Source organism: Eretmochelys imbricata, chromosome 1 (assembly GCF_965152235.1).
Source record: "Eretmochelys imbricata isolate rEreImb1 chromosome 1, rEreImb1.hap1, whole genome shotgun sequence".
Classification (NCBI taxonomy): Eukaryota; Metazoa; Chordata; order Testudines; family Cheloniidae; genus Eretmochelys; species Eretmochelys imbricata.
Window position 1 is genome coordinate 48,875,966 of NC_135572.1, and position 21,659 is coordinate 48,897,624.

General features: G+C 41.3%; 1 protein-coding gene across 1 annotated transcript in view; it reads right to left on the reverse strand.

Moving 5' to 3' along the window:
• HSPH1 (heat shock protein family H (Hsp110) member 1) overlaps nt 1-21,306 on the reverse strand; it is a 31,804-nt gene extending 10,498 nt beyond the window's left edge. The window contains exons 1-10 of the mRNA XM_077806354.1: nt 21,082-21,306; nt 19,336-19,393; nt 16,151-16,291; nt 11,065-11,187; nt 10,058-10,157; nt 8,027-8,160; nt 6,964-7,208; nt 5,194-5,422; nt 3,208-3,314; nt 1,458-1,591 (exon numbers count right to left, since the gene is read on the reverse strand). Of these exons, the coding sequence (XP_077662480.1) occupies nt 1,458-1,591; nt 3,208-3,314; nt 5,194-5,422; nt 6,964-7,208; nt 8,027-8,160; nt 10,058-10,157; nt 11,065-11,187; nt 16,151-16,291; nt 19,336-19,393; nt 21,082-21,188 (1,378 nt within the window). The 5' untranslated portion in view covers nt 21,189-21,306. The remainder of the gene's footprint in view (nt 1-1,457; nt 1,592-3,207; nt 3,315-5,193; nt 5,423-6,963; nt 7,209-8,026; nt 8,161-10,057; nt 10,158-11,064; nt 11,188-16,150; nt 16,292-19,335; nt 19,394-21,081) is intronic.
• Between the last annotated feature and the right edge of the window lie 353 nt (nt 21,307-21,659).

A 21,659-nucleotide genomic window follows, 5' to 3' on the forward strand; every position in this document is an offset into this window, starting at 1 on the left:
GCCAGCTTCCCCCTACAGCTCTGGTTCACGCAACTCAAACCATGCAACCTGGAATTTTTGAATATGGATGTTTCCTGGTTTTTAGTTCAATGTTTATTAACTTTCCTCAGTCATTGACTTCTATTATATAATGCTATTTATGAGTCCTCCAATTAGCTTTCTGTTACTTAATATGTAGATTGCAGATGTGGCAGAGAGATGACAGGGAATTATGGTGCATGACTAATTGCCAGTCAATAAAATGCTATTGTAACCAGCAAATATTGGATTATAGATTTGTCAAATATGTGAAGCTGAAAAAGTGATTTCCCTGCATTCACTTTGCTTAAAGCTGGCAATTGGAGACTTGAATTCAGATTTAGCTAGCACTTTTTTTTTTTAAGCAGATAAACTGGAGCAAGCTCAGATAGTGTTTTGAGAAGTATTTAGGAAATTAAGATATAAGAAAAGGTTAATGCAGGTTTCTACTCTGAGAGGTGACTACATACAAATGTCCTCTTCTTAATCAGAAGGTCTGGTCCCTTTGGTGTACTGAGTTATGTCTGCTTACTTTACTGATTGAAGTGAGTTCTAAATTCTATTTTGTCTTGCAAAACGAATACAGGTAAGGAGCATGACCTGCATCCTCTTCTGGCTCACACGACACAACTACTAACTCAATTCTGATGAGGAAACTAACTATTGATTGTGTGAACCAGTACCAAACTGACTTTCAAATTCCAGGTAAAGTTTTCAGGGTTGAAGTTAAATCTTTTGACTTGTAAAACTGTACAGATGTTATAAATTACTGTAGACAAACATGAACCCTACAATGCCTTTGTAACAGTCACAACTGTGAATGTTCCATCTAAGGAAAAAAAAAAGACAAAGGGAAGACTATTATGTATAAGCATGTAAAGATTATGAGCCCAATTCTCATTAATCAAGGAGACAAGTACATGTTAATAAAATGCAACACAATTTTCTGATTATATATTAAGGGAATCCCTATAACAGTAAAGCAATGGAACAAGTTTCCAAAGGTGGTTTACGGTTTCACTTTCAGTGGAAAATTCAAAGCTTAATTTTTTTTTGTATATAGGGGATGGGTTTAGGGATACTTTAAAATTGAGACTGCAGTGGTGCAAAGTGGAAAACTAGTTTTAAAAAAAGCGTTAAGAAATCCCTTGCACTTATAATGGTTTCATTCTAGTCAAGGAACTTGACATAACTGGCAGTCTCTCTTTAGCTTATGACATGGAAGTGCCTACTAGGGGCTAGGCTAAATGCAAATTCAATTCAAATGTAAATTGGACTGGAAACATAAAAACATATACATAAATCCATGCGTTACAGCTCTATCAAAACAGAATGAGGTGGGTTAACATTACACAATTCCAGTGAAAGTAATGAAGGTATAGTATACCAAGAGATGTGATAGATGGCAAAGTGCCACATTCACCAGGACGATCACTTACCAATCTTTGTTTCAGGATATGGGACACCATTAGGATCAGAATAGAAAGCTTCTAGCTCAAATGGACCTTTCCTGTAGAAGGTGAGAACTTTGGAGAAAGGTGCTGCATGATTTCTGCTGAACACTTCATGAACCCTACAGTTAGGATCAAGCAAAAAGTACTTTAGAACAGTACACGTGCTGAAACAGCTAGGATTTTCCCTTCGAGAAATGTTGGCTCCTTTAACATAAATAGTCCTGAGAAAAAGTTATTTCTGGGAAAGAATCTTTGCTATCAGACATTACAGAGAGACCTACATTCTAAGTTGATAAATGTGAAGCGATTACACATTCCAGCTATTTTAGGGCCTGGTGAGTAAGACAGTTTAATCATGTTTGAATAGGATTTGGGAACAGTTTACCAGTAGATGTACAGTACTTGACTTTTCTTCAGATGTGTCCCTCAATTATCTTGACATAACTATTTAAATTCAAAATTGCACTTCTATAATGCCTTTCTGAATCTCAAAAGCTATGTTCCTGCTTACCAGCTAATCTGCTTTGTGGCTCAGTCAAGAGAGACACTATCATTTTTCCTCCCTTGCTCTGACAGGAAGGCTGACAATTATTCATCCAGGATTCTCCTGTGCTCTGGGCTTTCTGTGTCAGTCTGATTACTTCCAGTCTCCAGAAAGTTTAATCTAACAAATCTTTTGTTGAACTCCAGTCTTGGAAACATTGGGGGCGGGGGGGGCGGGGAGAGAATTAACTGCCTCACAACTGAGCCACAGAAAACAAGATAGTTGAAAATGGTAATACAGTTTGCCTTCAGAGATTCAGTCTACAACAGAACGAATACTGAGATCTGTACAGCTGCATCCTATGAGATAACACAGATGGACAACAAGAGATTCAAGGCTGAACTAAATGGAACTTTGGGCAAGGATAGACTTTATCATTTTGGAGAACTGGTGTAGAGACTGAGGTGTATATACAGCACTGCTGCAAGCCACATGTGGTAGATTTAACAGAAAATACGGAAGTGTTGACTATTTCAATTGCAAGAATTATAAAACAACAACAACATTCTTTAAAGACTATTATGAGGAGACACTAAAGGGTTTTCGTTTTTTTTAAAATATGGCTTAGTAGCACATCTTGCCACAATTTTTTTTTTAAACAGTTACTGAATGTATTCTTATATCAGTATCTTTGATTAATCAAAGAAAAATCCTCTACAAAAGTTTGTTTTATCAAACAATTAGGATTTCAAACTATTAGGAATATTTTCATCTAGAAAACTGCCCACTAGCCAGTCCACCTTTGAAAGGAATTGGAAAGGTAGAAAATGTTTTCAATGTATATATTAACATTTATATAGTTCTTGATTAACCTCTCATTTCTGTATTTGTTATCCAATAAGTTTTCTTCTCAAATATGCAAGTCAAATTGGGCCCTGTATACAGGTGGCCACTTTATCTCATAATCAGTACAGTTCACTGACTAAGGAGGTTAATTCTGAGTGATTTACAAGCCACTGTTCTTACTTTTGGTGGGGATTAATACAGCATTCATTCAGTTTCACTTGTGCAACAAAAGTACATATTGTTAGCACAGAATCACTACCAAAGCTGTGAACAGCACACCTCAATGGACCTATGAGTTGTTAGATTATTTAGCACTGACCCTTCAAGACAAATGCATAGATGAACTTTATCCTTATATTGCGTAAAACCGAAGTCCAAATGGGAACAATACTTTAAGCTACCTACCCTTCAGTGTCATCTGCTTCAGTGTTCCACATCAGAGATATTGGGAATGGAACTGCATCTGTGACAGAGAATTCTCGCACTTTAAATGCTGGAGAAAGAATTGCACACTAAAAGACAAACAAACAGCTGTTATGATTGGCTATGTGCCTGAATGTTATGCCTTAAAATAAAATAAATGTTATAAAAAGAGTCCTATACTTTATTGATTGTACCAAAAAAAATTTGGTAAATTAACTGCTTAAGTGAAACCCTGATATGAAGGAAAAAGGAATTATGTTCAAAGAGTGCATGTTCTTTAGGTACAAGGGACCTTCAGTTTAATCCCTTGCACTGTAGCAGAACTGCTAGTTATCCCTAAACCAACCAAAATTACTCCTATCACCTTAGTTCTAACACAGATTAACTAAATTTTTCTTTCAGAGTAACAGCCGGGTTAGTCTGTATTTGCAAAAAGAAAAGGAGTACTTGTGGCACCTTAGAGACTAACCAATTTATTTGAGCATAAGCTTTCATGAGCTACAGCTCACTTCATCGGATGTATACTGTGGAAAATACAGAAGATATTTTTATACACACAGACCATGAAAAAATGGGTGTTTATCACTACAAAAGATTTTCTCTCCCCCCAAAACCACTCTCCTGTTGGTAATAGCTTATCTAAAGTGATCATACAGTTTTTCTTGTTGCTTAACGTTACAGTTCTCAGGGGATGCACTTAGTATGTTCCAAAGGAGTAGCAGCATTGCACAGAATGCCATGTGAGCGAGCTGTGCATGTCCAGCAGTAAAGGGGGTTAAGCCCACTACCATTGTTTCTTGTTCTGTGCTTATGGGAGTAGTCAATGGATATTCAAGGGCTGTGGTTAGTGAGGTGGAAGACAGGAACAGAACACAAAACAAGGAATGAAAGGAAACAAGGGTGATGGAGGCAGAGAAGGAAAAAAGTTTCAGAGCAAAAGCAATTTACTTTCAGGGTATGTGTACACTGCACATGACTGCGTGTTTGTAGCATGGGTAGTCACATCCCACTCGGGCCAGCTGCCTGAGTAGAAACCCATCAGGGACCCCGAGCATACACTTGGGCTGCAAGCCCATGCCACCATATCTTCACTACTAGCTAGCGCCCTTAACAATAGATTAAGGGTAGCATGGGTATGCCTACCTGTGCTACTTCATACCTTCACTTGCAGTGTAGACATACTGTAAGAGATAAACAATCTACTTTCAAAGTCAAGTAAATATGGATTGCGGGAAGAGCAGCAATGAGATGTTCTAAGTTAGTGTTACATTTTGTGATTAAGTCCAATACCAGAAAATGTTACACACAAATGTATGTATATGTATGTTCAATGGTAGTACATACAAGCCATCTGAATAAGTTAGGAAACAAAGGAGGCTTTTGCAGCCTTTGATGGAGAATGCTAAATCCTTCGTGCCAGAGGTGATCCTCCTATATTTCTGAAGAGTTTTGCTTCTGGAATGCACTTAATTGTAAATGTTTTCTAAACCAGTATAGCAGAGAATATCCTGAACCCCCTACAAAGGCCTACTGTCTTTTTGCTGATTACTTTGTATTGTCTAGACTGGTCAATGACCATGGCCTTACCCCGTCTGCACCTGGCAGGGAGGCTTTGAATGAAGCCTGAGCCCTCTCAGCAGCACCCCCTCAGGACTGACTGGAAGAGAGGTGAAGTGGAGAGAGAGAATAAGGTGCATGACAAGAGCACTGGGAGTCTGGGAAAAAAATGGCAATGGCTCCACAGGCTCAAGCCAGGTAAAGTGCAGTGACTAGTTACAGTTTAGTCAAATCAGTAAGTATGTAAAATTAAAGTGAAAGAGCTTTTTAAGCATGTCATTGTTTCAGCACAAAGTGTATGTTCCATTGCCCGCTTTAAGAGTGCCACTTTTACCATCTGCCATAACTACATGGTCAATTCTCCAAAGGAAGTACTTTCAGAAGACTTAAGTGGTACTGTGAATACTGTACCTGTAGAGCACAGCCTCTTGCAACAGCTTCATCTGCATTCAGTGTTGTGCTGACATCTTTGCCAAAGAACTTTGCAATTTTCTCTTTAACAGCTGGAATGCGTGTAGCTCCACCAACAATCTCAACAGCATTCACATCTTCCACTTTAAACTGAGTTTGTTCCATTAATGAATGGAGGGGCCCCTCTATCCTTTGTAGGAGCTCAGCACATAATTCTTCAAACTGGGATCTAGGAAAATTAGACAAAAGCCACAGTTAAAAACAGTTTTGCCTTAGCAGGTTTTGTTAGGAACTGTTTAAAACTGCATACATAGTTCATAAAGCTTTTTTGCTGAAACAAGCCACCATGAACAGATCTTAAAGCTGTTTAGTATTTTTAAAGTTAGTGAATTTAGTGTTTGCAAATGTGCCAAACTCAAGTGATGTCCACACAGGCTAACACTATAAACAGATACCATGCAAATTTCCCCACATTTCTGTCAACACAGCTCAACTTGTGCCTCTAGTTTCTAGGGCTAAACACCAAATATCCACCTGAGATAGTTACTTTTGGTCAGTAGTGATTGAGAATGAATGTAAATTAGTAAAGCAGTCTGTATGACAATCAGTCAGCCAGTCGCCTGTATAGCATTATTCTGCCCTCCAGTTCTATCATGGGATACATTACAGTATTTGCAGATAAAGCAATAAAGCTCCTTTTATCACCAAGGTTGAGATTGTCAAAGAGGTATAGAGGATTTAGTTTTAATTAAGGGTGTGTAGCCAATTTCCCTGCCCTGCTTTGAAAGTGTCAACCCATGCTTGTAAGTTAATGTCTTTCTGTATAAGTGGAGAGTTTCTATGTTTCTACAAATGAAGAGTGCAACTATGTTACTTTAATTATTTGCTTCAGTCTCTCAACCAGCAATGAGAATTAACTGCATGTACAACATCTCTACACATGAACACTTTAAACCCATATTTTTCTCTAAAAGGAGGCAGCCAGTCAGTGAGAGATTTTACACCTTTGGATTCTTTGTGTAGTTTGAGTGTTTTCTTTCTCTCCATACATTTTTAATAGAAATCTTTTGAATTTGGGCTCTCAAACAAACACACAAAACTTAGCACAAAAGTGAATCCTGAGTAGATCTGGTGTACCAGGCAGGTTATTTTTTTTTTTTTTTTAAAAAAAGGTTGGATTTAGGGTAATTTTTAGCTATTTTTCACATCATAATGGACAGTTTGTGTGCTGTGCAAACAAACAACAGTAAGTAGAGGAATAGAGGGTATGCACATTAGGTAGGTTAACTTTTTATTTCCTTACTTTCATGGATTTGTATCAGGTATGTTGCGTGTTGCAAAATTAATTGTTTCAAACTACGAAGTATTTTGTGTATTAAGTCTAGCAGGTTTACTTCTAGACCCAACATGATAGTGCCTTGTACCTAAAAATGAAGGCATTTCAGATTAGGAGTATAGGCAAGCACTGCAACATCAGTGTTTAACATTGTACATTTGTTTCATGCATATGGACATCACATACATTATGTAATTGAGTCTGAACTGTTCCAGCATTACAAAAAAGCTGGAAGTATTCACAACAAAGATTAGATTTATAAGTGGCCAGGATTGGCCACTGTTTCAAAGATACTCCATGTTTAACAAACAGTACTACATGTACTCTAAGTATAGATGGTCCCTTTTCTATTAAGACCGTGAAAACGAAGAATCCCATCCCTTGAGGTTTTGCTTTAAACAGTGTTCCCTCATTTTCCTTTAGCTCTTATTCACCTGTTCATCTTTCCAGCCACATCTCTATCATTCATAAAGCACTCAATGTTAAGTGGGATGTCCGTGCTGTTAGAGCTCATTAGCTTCTTCAGTTTCTCACACTCCTGATACAGACGAAGAAGAGCTCGAATTTTTGATTTCGGATCCAGTTTATACTTTGCTTTTATTTCCACACAAAAGTGATCCACTAACTTTTCATCAAAGTTTCTCCCCCCTAGGAAGGGATCAAAGGCTGTGCCAAGCACCTAGTTTGACAGAGAAAATAGTTTAGTGTTACATTTGACAATCAGACATTACACTGGACTTCCACCTATACCAGCAGGACTTTTTTTAAAAACAAAGATGCCACCACATAGGCTTATTTCTTCCAATGTGTAGGTTTAAAGATTTAGTAAGGTGTATTAGCATAAGTTGGTCTGTACACCTGTAAGTTAGAAGCTTGCCTTAAAAACAAAGAAAAAGCCCATAGTCTTTCTAGAATGGGTGACAGTCCAGTGTCATCAGGGCCTTAGTCCACACACACTTCAAATGGCTTACTACAATCTCAAATGACTGTACTCTGATTACAAGAAGTCAATCAATTTACAGCTTCAGTGTAAGGAGCCAATATTAATGGTGCTAAAATCCTTAATGTTTGTGTCCATCCTATCACTTTCCACACATTAAATAAATACTTCCAAAAATGAAGCTGTAAGTTGTATATTTTAGTAGTCTTTACATATACTGCCACTAAGAGCTTTTCTTTTTTAAATGTGGTCAGCAAGTTCAAGAGGTGTAATTGCTTTAGTTGTTTCAGTGTACTGTTACAACTATTTCACATGTTTATATTAGAACAGTTTTCAGGTCACTTGAGTCCCATCTCCCCTGCAAAAAAATTAATTCACAATCTAGAGCTACACCTGCTGATCAATATGAAGAGATGTAAGGTGTTGTACAGCCAAGTTCTGTTTGGTCATCATTTCAATTCAAGCACATTTTAGTGGTACAGTTTTCCCCCCTTTTTTCTTGACTAAACTTTACATGGCCCACGGAGTAACACAAAAATGGATTATCAGCTGACTACCTTTAGTTTACCCTTGTTAAAAGCACAGGCTGATACTTGAAATGCAGAATGTCCCATGTCAACAAACACCACTATCCGTGGCTTCTCTTCTGGAGCTGGAAGGTCTTGTTTATAAATTCCATAGTTAAGAGCCACTGTAAAGCAAGAAGCATCAAATGTTATCTGCACAATCACTAGTGGATCTCCATTTAGTGCATCATTCAGCTCATCATTTTTGTAATGGTACACAGTGACAAAAGGCAGGTTCCAACTAAAATGTTTACATATATACATTGCTATACATACTTCCTAGCACTAATACTTTATATTACATCTACCAATGAATTTTCTGAGCCCTGAGCATATCAGCAAAAGTTGATTAAATATGTATATGGATGTCGACATCCACAGTTACACTGATAGTGGTTTTATATCCTTGAACAAAAAATTCTAACTGATCGCAAATATTACGAAAAAGTTCCTCATACAGGCAACTTACTGAACAATTTATCACTATGACGCTTCTTGCACATTCCTCTGAAGAGACAGGATGCTGGACTAGATGGACCATTGGTCTATACTGCTAGGGCAACTCCTATCCTCAAATGTGTGAGTGAGGGGGAAGTTAACTACAGTAGAGTAGAACCTCAGAGTTACGAACACCAGAGATACAAACTGACTGGTCAATCGCATACCACATTTGGAACCAGAAGTATGCAAACAGGCAGTGGCAGAGACAAAAAAAAAAACAAAACAAATACAGTACAGTACTGTGTTAAATATAAACTACTAAAAAAATAAAGGGAAAGTATAAAAAATGTGACAAGGTAAGGAAACTGTTTCTGTGCTTGTTTCCATTTAAATTAAGATGCTTAAAAGCAGCATTTTTCTTTTGCACAGTAAAATTTCAAAGCTGTATTAAGTCAATGTTCAGTTGTAAACTTTTGAAAGAACCACCATAATGTTTTGTTCATCGTTTCAAACATTTCAAAGTTACGAACAACCTTCCCACCGGAGGTGTCTAACTCTGAGGTTCTACTGTATTCCTATTAAGTCACCTTAGGAAGCAAAGCTCTCTTTTTACCATCTTCACAACACCTCATGACAGAAGTTTTATAGATCAAGAAAAAAAGGGCACAAGTGTTGTAAACCAATTCTGCTTTTAGTGACTGGTCTATTTTTAGCAATTCTTTGTTTCTTAGTTTGAAGTTATTTCAGTACAACTTTACCCCGATATAACGCGACCCGATATAATGCGGCTTCGCATACGTGGTAAAGCTCCAACACGCTGCTCTGAGCAGCATGTTAAGGGTGCTGGGCCGGGGCTGAGGGGTTGGATAAGGGGCAGAGGGTCTCGGCTGTGGTCAGGAGCTCCTCCCAGAGTCTGTGAGGCAGGAGCTGTGGGAGGGCACTTTTGGTGCCCCGCAGTCCCAGGAGCAGCCCGCTCTGCTTCCCTCGCCCCGGCCCCAGCTGTGTCGCTCAGGGGAGGGGGAAGCAATCCCCCCGCTCTCACCGGCAGCAGCAGAAGCGGAGCAGCCCGGTCCCAGCCCGCTCTACTCAGCCAGCTTCCAGCCACGGCGCTCCACTTCCCGCTGCAGGTGAGTGCGGGACATTTCCCCAAACCCCCCGACCGCAGCACAACATGGCTGGGGCAAGGAAAGCGGAGTGGGCTCAGGCCACGTCACTCCGCTTCCTGCCGTGGGTGAGTACAGGGGGCATCCTTTCCCCAACCTCCCCACACTCACCAGTGATGGGAAGCGGAGCACCGCGGCTGGGAGCTGGTGGAGTGGAGTGGGCTGGGGCTGTGTTGCTCCGCTTCCTGTTGCTGCCGGTGAGTGCCTGTAAGGGGTCGGGGTGGTGTGGAGCAGTCAGGGGAAGGGGGGTCTCTGGAGGGAGTAGTCAGGGAACAAGGAACGGGGGGGCCAAAGCAAGTTTGATATAACGCAGTGAGATTATTTGTCTCCTGATGACTGTGTTATATCGGGGTAGAGGTGTATCTAAATGGATCGCCATTAAACATACACTTGCTGGAATAGGTTTCCTTTGCTTTACCTGCTGTCATGTCATTCATCAGTCTCAGACAGTTCAGGCCAACAATCTGAGCAGCATCTAGGACAGACCTCCTTTCAGCATCAGTGAAAAATGATGGAACCTGAAGAAATCATGTGGGAACAGAATAACCATTAGAAAGCCAGACTTTCAACACAAACATTTGTTTGAAATCCTACCCATTCATCATCCCCAAAAGGAGATATCTGCCACCGTATCTAGCCACTGCAAGATTTTAGCCCAAAATAAAGTTAGTTACTTAAGACCCTGATTCAGGATGTTACTTAGTAGTCCCATTTAAGCCAATGATTAAATACTGTGCTGAACTGGGCCTAAAAGCACATGCAACACCAAACAGTAAAGTAGAATATTTTGAGGAGAGGCATAACGTAGATGAATCAAGCCTAAATTAATTTTTGACAAGTAGTCGTCACTTTGACGTTAACATTAGATGCAGCGTACTGCCAAAAATTTTTAGTTTAAATTCTTTGCAATACTTGAAAACCAAAGGAAATTTTCCCTGTGACACAGTGGTGCCCACTGGCAGATCACTTAAAATAAATATTTAATAGCTTGATATATTGTGCAGCTTGACAGAGTACTCACAATATTTCTGTCTAGGTATTTTAGCTTGTTCGTCTCCATGGTATCTGAGCAACTGTTCAGCACTTAATGTAACACCCCCTATCGTCTTTTTCCTAATTACAATGCTTTTCAAAGCTATTTTACTTTAACATAAAGGCAGTATATTAATATGAAGTAATAAATCTGTACTTTTAATATTGGCGGTTTATAGCTTCCATTGCTTTATAACAAGCTCATATATAGAATACACATATTCCTTTTTAGAAGAAGGTTAACGTTAAATCTGATATGTACAATGTTATCCTAAGCATACAAGTACTTGAGCTGAACAGCTTCTTAAAAAGTTATTTAAACTAGAAATCTTCAGTGATTACAACTAGGGAGATTAATATTTCTATTGGTCCAGTGTAAATAGAATTACTTACAGAAATAACACAGTCCGTTACTGGCTTTTTTAGGTTAGTCTCAGCAGTCTCCTTCAACTTAGTCAACAGCATAGCTGTTATCTGTTCCACACTAAAGAAATGTTCCTCACCCATGTACATCACCTGTATAGCAAAAAAAAAAACAAACGACATTTAATTTTAATTGCAGAAAAGCAGAGTTCCACTTCATAGTTCTGAATGCTCTGCTGACCAACAACCCTTCCCTCCAATCTTAATGCACTCACCCAACTCATTATACAGTTACAATTGAGAATTCAACCCCCCCAGAGTTTGCAGATAATGTCATTCTGTTTCTACACACTCAGCCCTGGTCTACACTAGGAGTTGAGCACAAATTTAGCAGCGTTAAATCGATTTAACCCTGCACCCGTCCACAAGACGAAGCCCTTTTTCCCCTGATTTAAAGGGCTCTTAAAATCAATTTCCTTACTGCACCCCTGACAAGGGGATTAGCACTGAAATTGGCTTTGCCTGGTCGAATTTGGGGTACTGTAGATGCAATTAGACAGTATTGGCCTCCTGGAGCTATCCCGGAGTGCTGCATTTGACTGCTCTGGACAGCACTCTCAACTCAGATGCACTGGCCAGGTAGACAGGAAAAGGCCCGCGAACTTTTGAATTTCATTTCCTGTTTGGCCAGCGTGGCAAACTGCAGGTGAGTGCAGAGCTCATCAGCAGAGGTGACTATGCAGAGCTCATCAGCAGAGGTGACCATGATGGAGTCCCAGAATCACAAGAGAGCTCCAGCATGGACCGAACGGGATGTACGGGATCTGATTGCTGTATGAGGGGAGGAATCCGTGCTATCAGAACTCTGTTCTAGTTTTCGAAATGCCAAAACATTTGTCAAAATCTCCCTGGGCATGAAGGACAGGGGCCATAACAGGGACCCGAAGCAGTGCTGCGTGAAACTTAAGGAGCTGAGGCAAGCCTACCAGAAAACCAGAGAGGCAAACGGCCACTCCGGGTCAGAGCCCAAAACATGCCACTTCTATGATGAGCTGCATGCCATTTTAGGGGGTTCAGCCACCACTACCCCAGCTGTGTTGTTTGACTCCTTCAATGGAGATGGAGGCAACACGGAAGCAGGTTTTGGGGACAAGGAAGATGATGATGATGAGGTTGTAGATAGCTCACAGCAAGCAAGAGGAGAAACCGGTTTTCCCGACAGCCAGGAAATGTTTCTCACCTGGGACCTGGAGCCAGTACCCCCCAAGCCCACCAGGCGGAGAAGGGAGCTCTGGTGAGTGTACCTTTTTAAATAGTATACATGGTTTAAAAGCAAGTGTGTTTAATGATTAATTTGGCCTGGCATTCGCGGCCAGTACAGCTACTGGAAAAGTCTGTTAACGTGTCTGGGGATGGAGCGGAAATCCTCCAGGGACATCTCCATAAAGCTCTCCTGGATGTAATCCCAAAGCCTTTGCAAAAGGTTTCTGGGGAGGGCAGCCTTATTCCGTCCACCATGGTCAGTAGCACTTTACCACTCCAGGCCAGTAGCACATACTCGGGAATCATTGCTGGCGTTCAAACAACATCCGTTCTTTCTCTCTCTGTGTTATCTTCAGGAGAGTGATATCATTCATGGTCACCTGGTTGAAATAGGGTGCTTTTCTTAAGGGGACATTCAGAGGTGCCCGTTCCTGCTGGGCTGTTTGCCTGTGGCTAAACAGAAATGTTCCCCATTGTTAGCCACGGGGAGGGAGGAGGGGCTAGCCACGTGGTGGGGGGAGGCAAAATGCGATCTTGTAATGAAAGCACGTGTGCTATGTATGTAATGTTAACAGCAAGGTTTACCGTGAAAGAGTGTACCCACTGTTCTATAAAATGGGACAGTGGTATTTAAGAAGACCCTTTTTTTCCTCTCCACCAGCTGCATGTGGAGGATCACAGGATCTTCTCCTTCCCAGAGGCTAGCGAAGATTAGAAGGCGAAAAAAAAGCACTCACAATGAAATGTTCTCAGAGCTCATGCTGTCCTCCTACACTGACAGAGCACAGACGAATGCGTGGAGGCAGACGACGTCAGAGTGCAGGAAAGCACAAAATGACTGGGAGGAGAGGTGGCGGGCTGAGGAGAGTAGGTGGCGGGCTGAAGAGAGGGCTGAAGCTGAAAGGTGGTGGCAGCATGAGAAGAGGGAGGAGCAAATGAATACAAAACAAATCCAGTGTATTTCTTGTTTTGATCCACTCCATCTATCGTTTACATCTTTGGCTAGCAGCAGACTGTGCAGTAGGACTGCTAGCCATCCTCATCTCCTGGCTGCTTGGCAGAAGATGGTGCAATAGGACTGCTGGCAGGACTAAAGAGAATGACCTGGTCGAGTCATCCCTATTTTAGTCCCTGCACCCGTGTCTGCCCAGGCGCTCCTGACCCACCTTACCGAGGCGGCCAGGAGCACCTCGGACATGACGACGATGGCTATCAGGCCTATTGCACCGTCTGCTGCCACAAGGCAATAGGTTGCTGCTGTGTAGCAATGCAGTATCGCGTCTGCCAGCACCCAGGAGACGTACGGTGACAGTGAGCTGAGTGGCCTCCATGCTTGCCATGGTATGGCGTATGGACAGGTAACTCAGGAAAAAAGGCGCGAAACGATTGTCTACCGTTGTTTTCACAAAGGGAGGGAGGGCCTGACGACATGTACACAGAACCACCTGCGACCATGTTTTTGCCCCATTAGGCATTGGGATCTCAACCCAGAATTCCAGTGGGTAGCGCAGACTGCGGGAACTGTGGGATAGCTACCCACAGTGCAACGCTCCGGAAGTCGACGCTAGCCTCGGTACTGTGGAAGCACTCCGCCTGAGTTAATGCACTTAGAGATTTTTGTGTGGGGACACACACAGTCGACTATATAAAAACTATTTCTAAAAACCGACTTCTATAAATTCGACCTAATTTCGTAGTTTAGACATACCCTCAGTGTCATTGATAAATGAATGAATTCCCCTGGATAAAGTCACTGGCAGATGACTTACAACTTACACCATTATCTGAATTGCTGTAAGTGTCAATTAGTAAGGCTAGCACACAGTAATGAATCACTATGCCAATAAGTTAAAAGTGGCCAGCAACTTTTAAATTGCTCAACTTTTTAATTGCTTTTTAAATTGCAGAAGAGGTAAGAAATTATCTACCACAGAACATTCAGTTAAGAAGAGTTCTTCACAGCAGTATTAAAAACATTTACTGAAGAGCTTCTAAACTATTTCATAAAAGAGTTTCCCAAAAGATCACTATGCTCAAAACCTAAGATTTGTGTTGTGTGTCTTGGTAGCCAAAACAGCCTGCACTTCAATAGTTCAAGTTATATCCAGGAATCAAATAATATAAACAAGCTTAAAAGACAAAGTTAAACAAGCCTTTACTCTCATATTGCTTCCTTCCTATAGGCATCTTTGCAAACTAAAATGGTTGGGAAGGGAAAAGAAGTACCACTGTAAAATCAGTTTTAAATTACCTCTGTATATCCCTTCCTTTGTGTATTCGCCTTTTTGTCATCTATTCTATAGTTTAAAAAAGGTGTAAAGCAGAATGCTTTGCAAGAGATCCTCTTGTGGACTCCAGACATGGCAATCCCCTACTGCTTTGTTCTCGAAACATTTTTCTCCATGGACAAGAAAAAGCTCCATACAGATTGAGAAAAAATTGACAGTGACCATCACAGTACTGTCTCTCTTAATACCAAATTTATCTAACTCGTATATGTGTTAAAGAAAGCTACTTAAACTCACTTAAGATTAAAGAGACACCAAACAAAGTATCTACCATTGTTACAACTCACTTCAGATAACTATGGATGGATGAAGAAAAAGTCTCTTTGCAGTCTATTTTGTGCATTGCTCACATTTGTGCGGATCTTTCACAGAGCACTGAGGGAGAGGGTTTTTTTTGGGGGGGTGGGCGGGAGTTATTAAAGAAACGGAATTGTGACTACAAAAAATCACACTAATTGGTTGTGGAATCTATGGGGCAGGTTTAGTAAGTGAATCTATTTTTAGTTCTTTTAAAAACTGACAAAATTCAGATTAAAACCATGGGATACTGTTTCGATCCTCCCATGTACCAGCAAAAAAGTCCAATCTAGAGGTAGATAAGGACCACTTGTATGTATGCATGCTTCGTGTAGTTTAATCACATCAACTATATCACTTTTTTCTTATAGCCTTAGATACACATAACACATTGAAACATTCTCATTGGCATAATGGCCACTGTATTTACCTGACAAGCTTCTTCTATGCTAAGTTATCGTCTCTAAGTCTCACTATTACTTTGTTAGTTAGACCTGGTACACGCTTCAAAGTTTTGCTGGCACACCTATGTCAGTTAGAAGTGTGGGGAATAAAATATAATAAACACCCATAGCTGACATAGCTCTGCTGGCAAAAGTCCACATGAGGATAGTCGTACCAATAAAATAGTCCTTTTGCCAAAATAGCTTATTTTATTTGGGGCATGGTGTATGCTATACAAGAAAAATAAATCTTTTTCCAGTGTTGCATCTCCACAAGGAGGGCTGGGAGGCATAGCTATCGCATCCTTTCTAGTGGAGACAAGGTTCTAGTCTGCAACAGATGTTGCAGGAACAGTTTGTGTACATTTACTGCAAGTGTCCTTAGGGTCTCTGTCAAGTAATAGTAGAGGTTCTAACAAAGTATATAGCATTAACTTGTATTGAGAAACAGTATGCCACCATGTAATCAGATTATCACAGTGCATAGGCACAGGGGGAATTAAGAACACCATTTCCCTGACTTCAGTAAAAAATTATATAATCCTATAATTATCTTAATAGTTTTTCCTGCCAGAATGTGTAGACTGTGCTCACAATTGCCACCAGGGAAGCTCTTGTTTGAGAAAGTATTTATAATGAAAACTTGACTCCACCCTGGAGTAAAAAAGGCTATTCAGTTCAAAAGCCCTTCTGGTACAGAGTAAAGAACAGCTTTTACGGGAATTAATCATGAAAATAAGGGATTTTAATTAAGTGCTAGAAAACAAAACCTTTCCAACACAGCTATAGAAACTAGAAAATAGACTGAAAATATGACACCCTTACCTTTATTCCAACACCGCCATTTTTCATTGGAACCAAATCATAACTCAAGCTTTCTTTCTCCTTCTGAATAAAAGGATCATTAAATGCACGGCCATGGAACCTCTTGAAGTTAGATACTGTGTTGTTAGCATGAGTAATTTGCTGCAAGAAAGAAAAAGAAGGTATCTTGAATGCAACACTTAGCCTGCATATTAGTAAAAGAATGGCAGTGTCAGATTGCTAGCCTCTGTTCCTAAACCAGAGAGTTGACATCTGACCTCTTTTCTCTAATATTAAATGATGTAGTACTCTAGTTTTATACAGAAATATACTGGTATAAGAGGTGAATGAGTATTGCATTACAGTGTTTACAGTTTAAAGTCTCAAGCTGTTACAATACAGAAAGTCTACACTCAGTCTATGTAACAGTTTAATTTTAACAAGAGCAATAAAAAAAGTCTTTTGTTCTCTACCATCTACTGATGACTTATAGTACCCAGCAAATACCAACAAAACTTCAAAAACAGACTCCAACGAGAGACTGGAGAACTGGAATTAATTTGCAAACTGGACACCATTAACTTAGGCTTGAATAAAGACTGGGAGTGGATGTGTCATTACACAAAGTAAAACTATTTTCCCCATGTTTATTTTCCCCCCCTACTGTTCCTCACACGTTCTTGTCAACTGCTGGAAATGGCTCACCTTGATTATCACTACAAAAGGTTTTTTTCCTCTCTTGCTGGTAATAGCTCACCTTACCTGATCACTCTCCTTACAGTGTGTATAGTAACACCCATTGTTTCATGTTCTCTGTGTATATAAAGTCTCCCCACTGTATTTTCCACTGCATGCATCTGATGAAATGAGCTGTAGCTCACAAAAGCTTATGCTCAAATAAATTTGTTAGTCTCTAAGGTGCCACAAGTACTCTTCTTTTTGCAGATACAGACTAACACAGCTGCTACACTGAAACAAATCTAAAGGTAGTAAGTCGAGGGATCAACATATTGATGGAGACTTGTTTTGTTTGGTCACCCCAGCACAGAGGAAAACAAGGGCCTTGGTAGCGTAAAATTAACTATAACAAACCTCATGAGGAAGGGTACTTGACATCTACTTCTAGATACTTAACCCATAGCTCTATGGTCACTCAAGTTGGAAGCACTTAAACAGCAAAAGTAACTTAGTATGCAATAGGCAACAAAGCAAAAAATTTTAGTGGCTTTTAATGAACTGATTTACAGCTATCTTCATTTAAAAAAAATAGTTAATTTTCAGGTTAACTGTATGTACAATCTGAAGACACTTTTTTAAAGTAATCACATGCCATTAATACTGTAGGATATTTTAGAATATTCCTGCTGTCTTGGCCACAATTAAAGTGCCAAGCCAGTTAGCATGCCACACTTAAACAGCGCTACTACAACATGGTATTCTTCTGAAAACTCAGTAGAACATACAGCAAGTAACAGTGAAAGACCAGAATGAAATAATTAACTATTCCCAAATCTGTCTAGCATTTCATTGAAGATGCACAAAAATTGAAATTTAAGTTGCTGTTAAATAGAAGACCATGTCAAAGTTAAATTAAGATGATTACTTGTTAAAAACCCAAAACAATTCAGGTGTGTAGTTCTTCTGCTTGAACAAATGGCTGTTACACTCCCTTGTTAGTGAAAATGCAATGCCCAGATTGTCATGGGCCAAGAAGTGCCCATGCTTGCATGGGCAACAATGACCTAAAATTCCACTGTTGTCAGGAAAAGAGACTGTTCACTACTAAGATGTACTTGTATTTTGAAATCCTCAAATCACCCCAAATTTTTAAGTGTTTGTCAAATGGAAAAAATTGGTTCATTTTGTTTTCAAACTGTTAAAACAAAAAAGCATGAAAAATTGAATACGTAAGTACGCTTCTGAAGCTATTCCAAAAGCAACTGAAGCCACAAACTGTCCAAGAACAAAAGTCTGTTGTGAATGCGTGTTCTCAGATGTAAGTTGAGCGAGAAACTGCTTTGCTTTCAATTTAGCTAAAGCTGCTGGACAGCTTTTAATTGAATGATCTCTTAGTAACACTCCCCACATTAGTCTCTTGAGAATCCAGATAGAAGCCCTTTATGTAAGACAACAAATGCTCTGAAGACACCTTTACTTTTTCTCACTACTTTATTGAATTATGTTAACATCTGAATCAGTGACATGGAAATATAGTCTAAAGAAATAAAAATAAAAGTAGTGGTATGAAAGTCCTGATCAAAAAGATCAAAGTTAAATCTCTAGTGAAATATTTGTTCCACAATGTTTTATGTGGCTATTTGTTTTAATTAAATACATTACCATTCCTAGGAATGAATGAAAAACTGCGAAACTCACTATGCAAATCACTTTGTTAGCTTCTGTCTTTGAATCCTGTACTTGCAGATGTATGTGTGAGTAGCTTAGGAAAGAGGTTATGATCACTCCTATATTTTCAAATCACATCTCCCTGTTTGTTCATAGCTAAATGGAAGACTTTCACAGTTCATGCTCTCTCTCTCTCCATGGAAACCTACCACAGCATCTTTTCCCCTTGACAGATATGAATAGGCCAGTAGAGGAAGCATGCTTGGTCTGCACCTGCAGTACACTAATCTTATTTAGATATAATCAGCCCAAAACATGGCTTTTAGAAGTTTATATCTGAAGTTTTAAACATTGTACATGGTTATTTTAAAAAATGTATTAATGTTTTAGCACTTTAAAAAAAATATTACTGCAGTGAATAAGAGAAAATATTTAACACTTTCTCCTTTTAGAGTAGTTCATTCAAGCAAAGGCCAAAGCTCTTAGTTCATATTTCAGTTTAAGGACACATTCTACATAATTTGTGAAGATGCATTTCTAATGCAAAGAAATTTCCAAAGTAAGCGTGTGTTCTGGTGATTTTATTTTTAAAATTATCAAATAAGGCAGGCATCTAACTAGAAATTATTAACCCAGCAGACAGACAGAGTTCTAGCAATGGCATCCTCAGCAGCAAACCTGGAGAGGAGACTGTCGGCATAATGCAGTTCTCTGATTCTGAAATGTTACCTGACAATTAAGATCACAGAATTTTATCTAACTGCAATCAGCTATCTTTTTCATTTGTTCCTTTATTTGGAACATATTTATGTTATTAATTTTACTAGTAGTTGGATTCTCTTTCATAGGCGATAACCTACCTGGTTTTTAGCTGAAACACCAATAGCTCTGTTTTTGGATCCAAATGATACAACTGATCTGAAAAGAGAGAGAGAGGCTTGTTAACTAAGTATTTTATTTTATTGCAAGCAGAATTTGAGAGTTTGAGCAAGTTAAACTGCTACTCTTGTGGCTTATGCTAATACACGGCATTTAAAAAAACTGATCAGCAATCTCTCACTGAGCCATATACTTTTCTCTATTATATATTGCATGTTTTTATTTTCATGCACATGCACAGAAAGTCTCAGCTCCAAAGCATGTTTTGTAAAATTACAACACATGCTTTGGAGTTGAAACGTTCTGTACTTAGTCTCAGCCCAAGTGTAAATTGTTCTGTACAATTTCAAGAACAAACTTCAACCAAGTTATCTGCATGAAAAGAAACAGATGCTTCTGTCACCATTTTTTTTTAAATGGTAATTTTTTTTTGGTATGGCTAACCTATGAATAGCTGAACTTCTGAGTTCACATGGAGCACTAAGTAATTGTTTCAATGTGGGTTAGAATTTTCTTCAGTGTAAAGCTGAGCAATTACAAAATCAGTTTCTGTACAATAAACCTTTAAGTTGTTTAACAGCCTGCTGTACTAAGAGCTTGAACAAGAGAGGCTGCATATCTTCAGTTCCATAGCTGAAGTTTCTTAAAAGGGCATAAACAAAAAATTAAAGCCCAAAGACTATATTAAAGCAAGGCTGCAAATTAAACCACGCATCAGGAAATTTATAATTCTGATTCAAACATGACTTCTCCCAAAATGCACCTAAGAGCCCTCCTGGTTAAAAAAGCTACTACCAAAGCATATGCATAAATATATTTGCAGTGTGAGAGAGTTAACGCTCAGTGAGAATCTTTTCTAATCCTTCAGGGTGGTTAAACATACAAACATTGCATGATAAGTATTTTCATTTAGCTATAAATTACATTCTCGGTGTGTACGTCCAAATCTGTCAAATGTTAGTGCATCTGCTTTGCTGTGGAAACACTCTCCCCCCGCGAAGTTGTCTGTTTCATTTCCGATCACAATACAGCATTATTATTCAGATTTTAAATAGGAAGCCTCCGAAGATTACAGAGCTGTGCACGTTACATGCAGCTGTTTATATTCCCCGGTGCTTCTCCAGCAGCCGCTTTCCGATCCCTGCTGCTCCAAGTGCCCGCTCCCGACGCGTCCATGTCACGATCCACCCGCGCCCCGTCTCCCGGGACTGGAAGGCTGCGCGCTCCAGGGCAGCTTTACTCAGAGGGCGCGGACCGCACCGCGGGGAGGCAGGCGGGTACCCAGCTCCCTGCAAGTCCACGCTGCCGGGGCTCCGTCCCCCCCCTCACGCCAGGCGGCGGCGGGGCTCCGGAAGGGACTGAGGAGGCGCGGGAGTAACGCGGGCGCGCGGGGTGGAGGGAGCGGGGGAGGCGGCGGCTGCTCTGGGAGCTTCCAGCAAGTTCCGACTCGCGGCGCAGCGAGCGCGCCCCCCCCCACCCAGCGGCACGAGCCGCTTCAGCATCACCGCCCCGGCCGCAGCGTTCACCCTCCCCCGCTCCCGGGCCACACTGGGGCCGGGGCCAGCGATGCTGCCCCGGCCCCGCGACACCCCGCCCGGCTCCCGCTGCAGCCCCGCACGCGGCGCGGGAAGGACCCGCAGCCCCCGCTCCGGGCGGGACAGCCCGACTCCCCTCGGGGCCCCGGCAGGCCCCCACCCCAGGCTCGGCCGAGCAGCCCCCGCACTCACGGGGTGCATCTGTCGCTGAACTCGTTGGCGACGGTCTCGATGCCCCCGGCCCGGGCCACCGCGATGTAACAGCTCTGCGAGCCCAGGTCGAACCCCACCACGGCCATGGTCCCGCCGGCAGGGGCAGCCCCCGTCCCGCCCGCGCGAGCCTCTCCCCGGACGGCTCCGCCGCAGAGCGCTGGCTCCGGCGCTGCGTTGCTGGCTCTGGCCGCGGGAGGGGGGGAAGCTGGCGCCGCCGCTTTAAATATGACAGCGGGAGAAATTTCCAGAAACTGCGGCAGCGCCTTGCCGGCTCCACGTGCGGCTTCCGCTTCCGCTTTCTCCAGCTTTCTCGAACAATGCTAACCAATGGCGGGCGGAGGAACGCAGTGACGTGTTTCGTTCTCATGACGACCTGGGACGCCGCGCATTCTGCGCCGGCGGCGGCTGTCAGACTGGGAGGAAGCCGGCTGGACAGGAGGGGGCGGGGCCTGGAGGCTGGTAATACGGCGCGTGAGGGGCGGGGGTGTCCTCAGATACCCCCTTCACGGCGCTCCCGGCTATGGGCTCCCGGTGCCAGTGCGGCCCCCGTAGCTGGG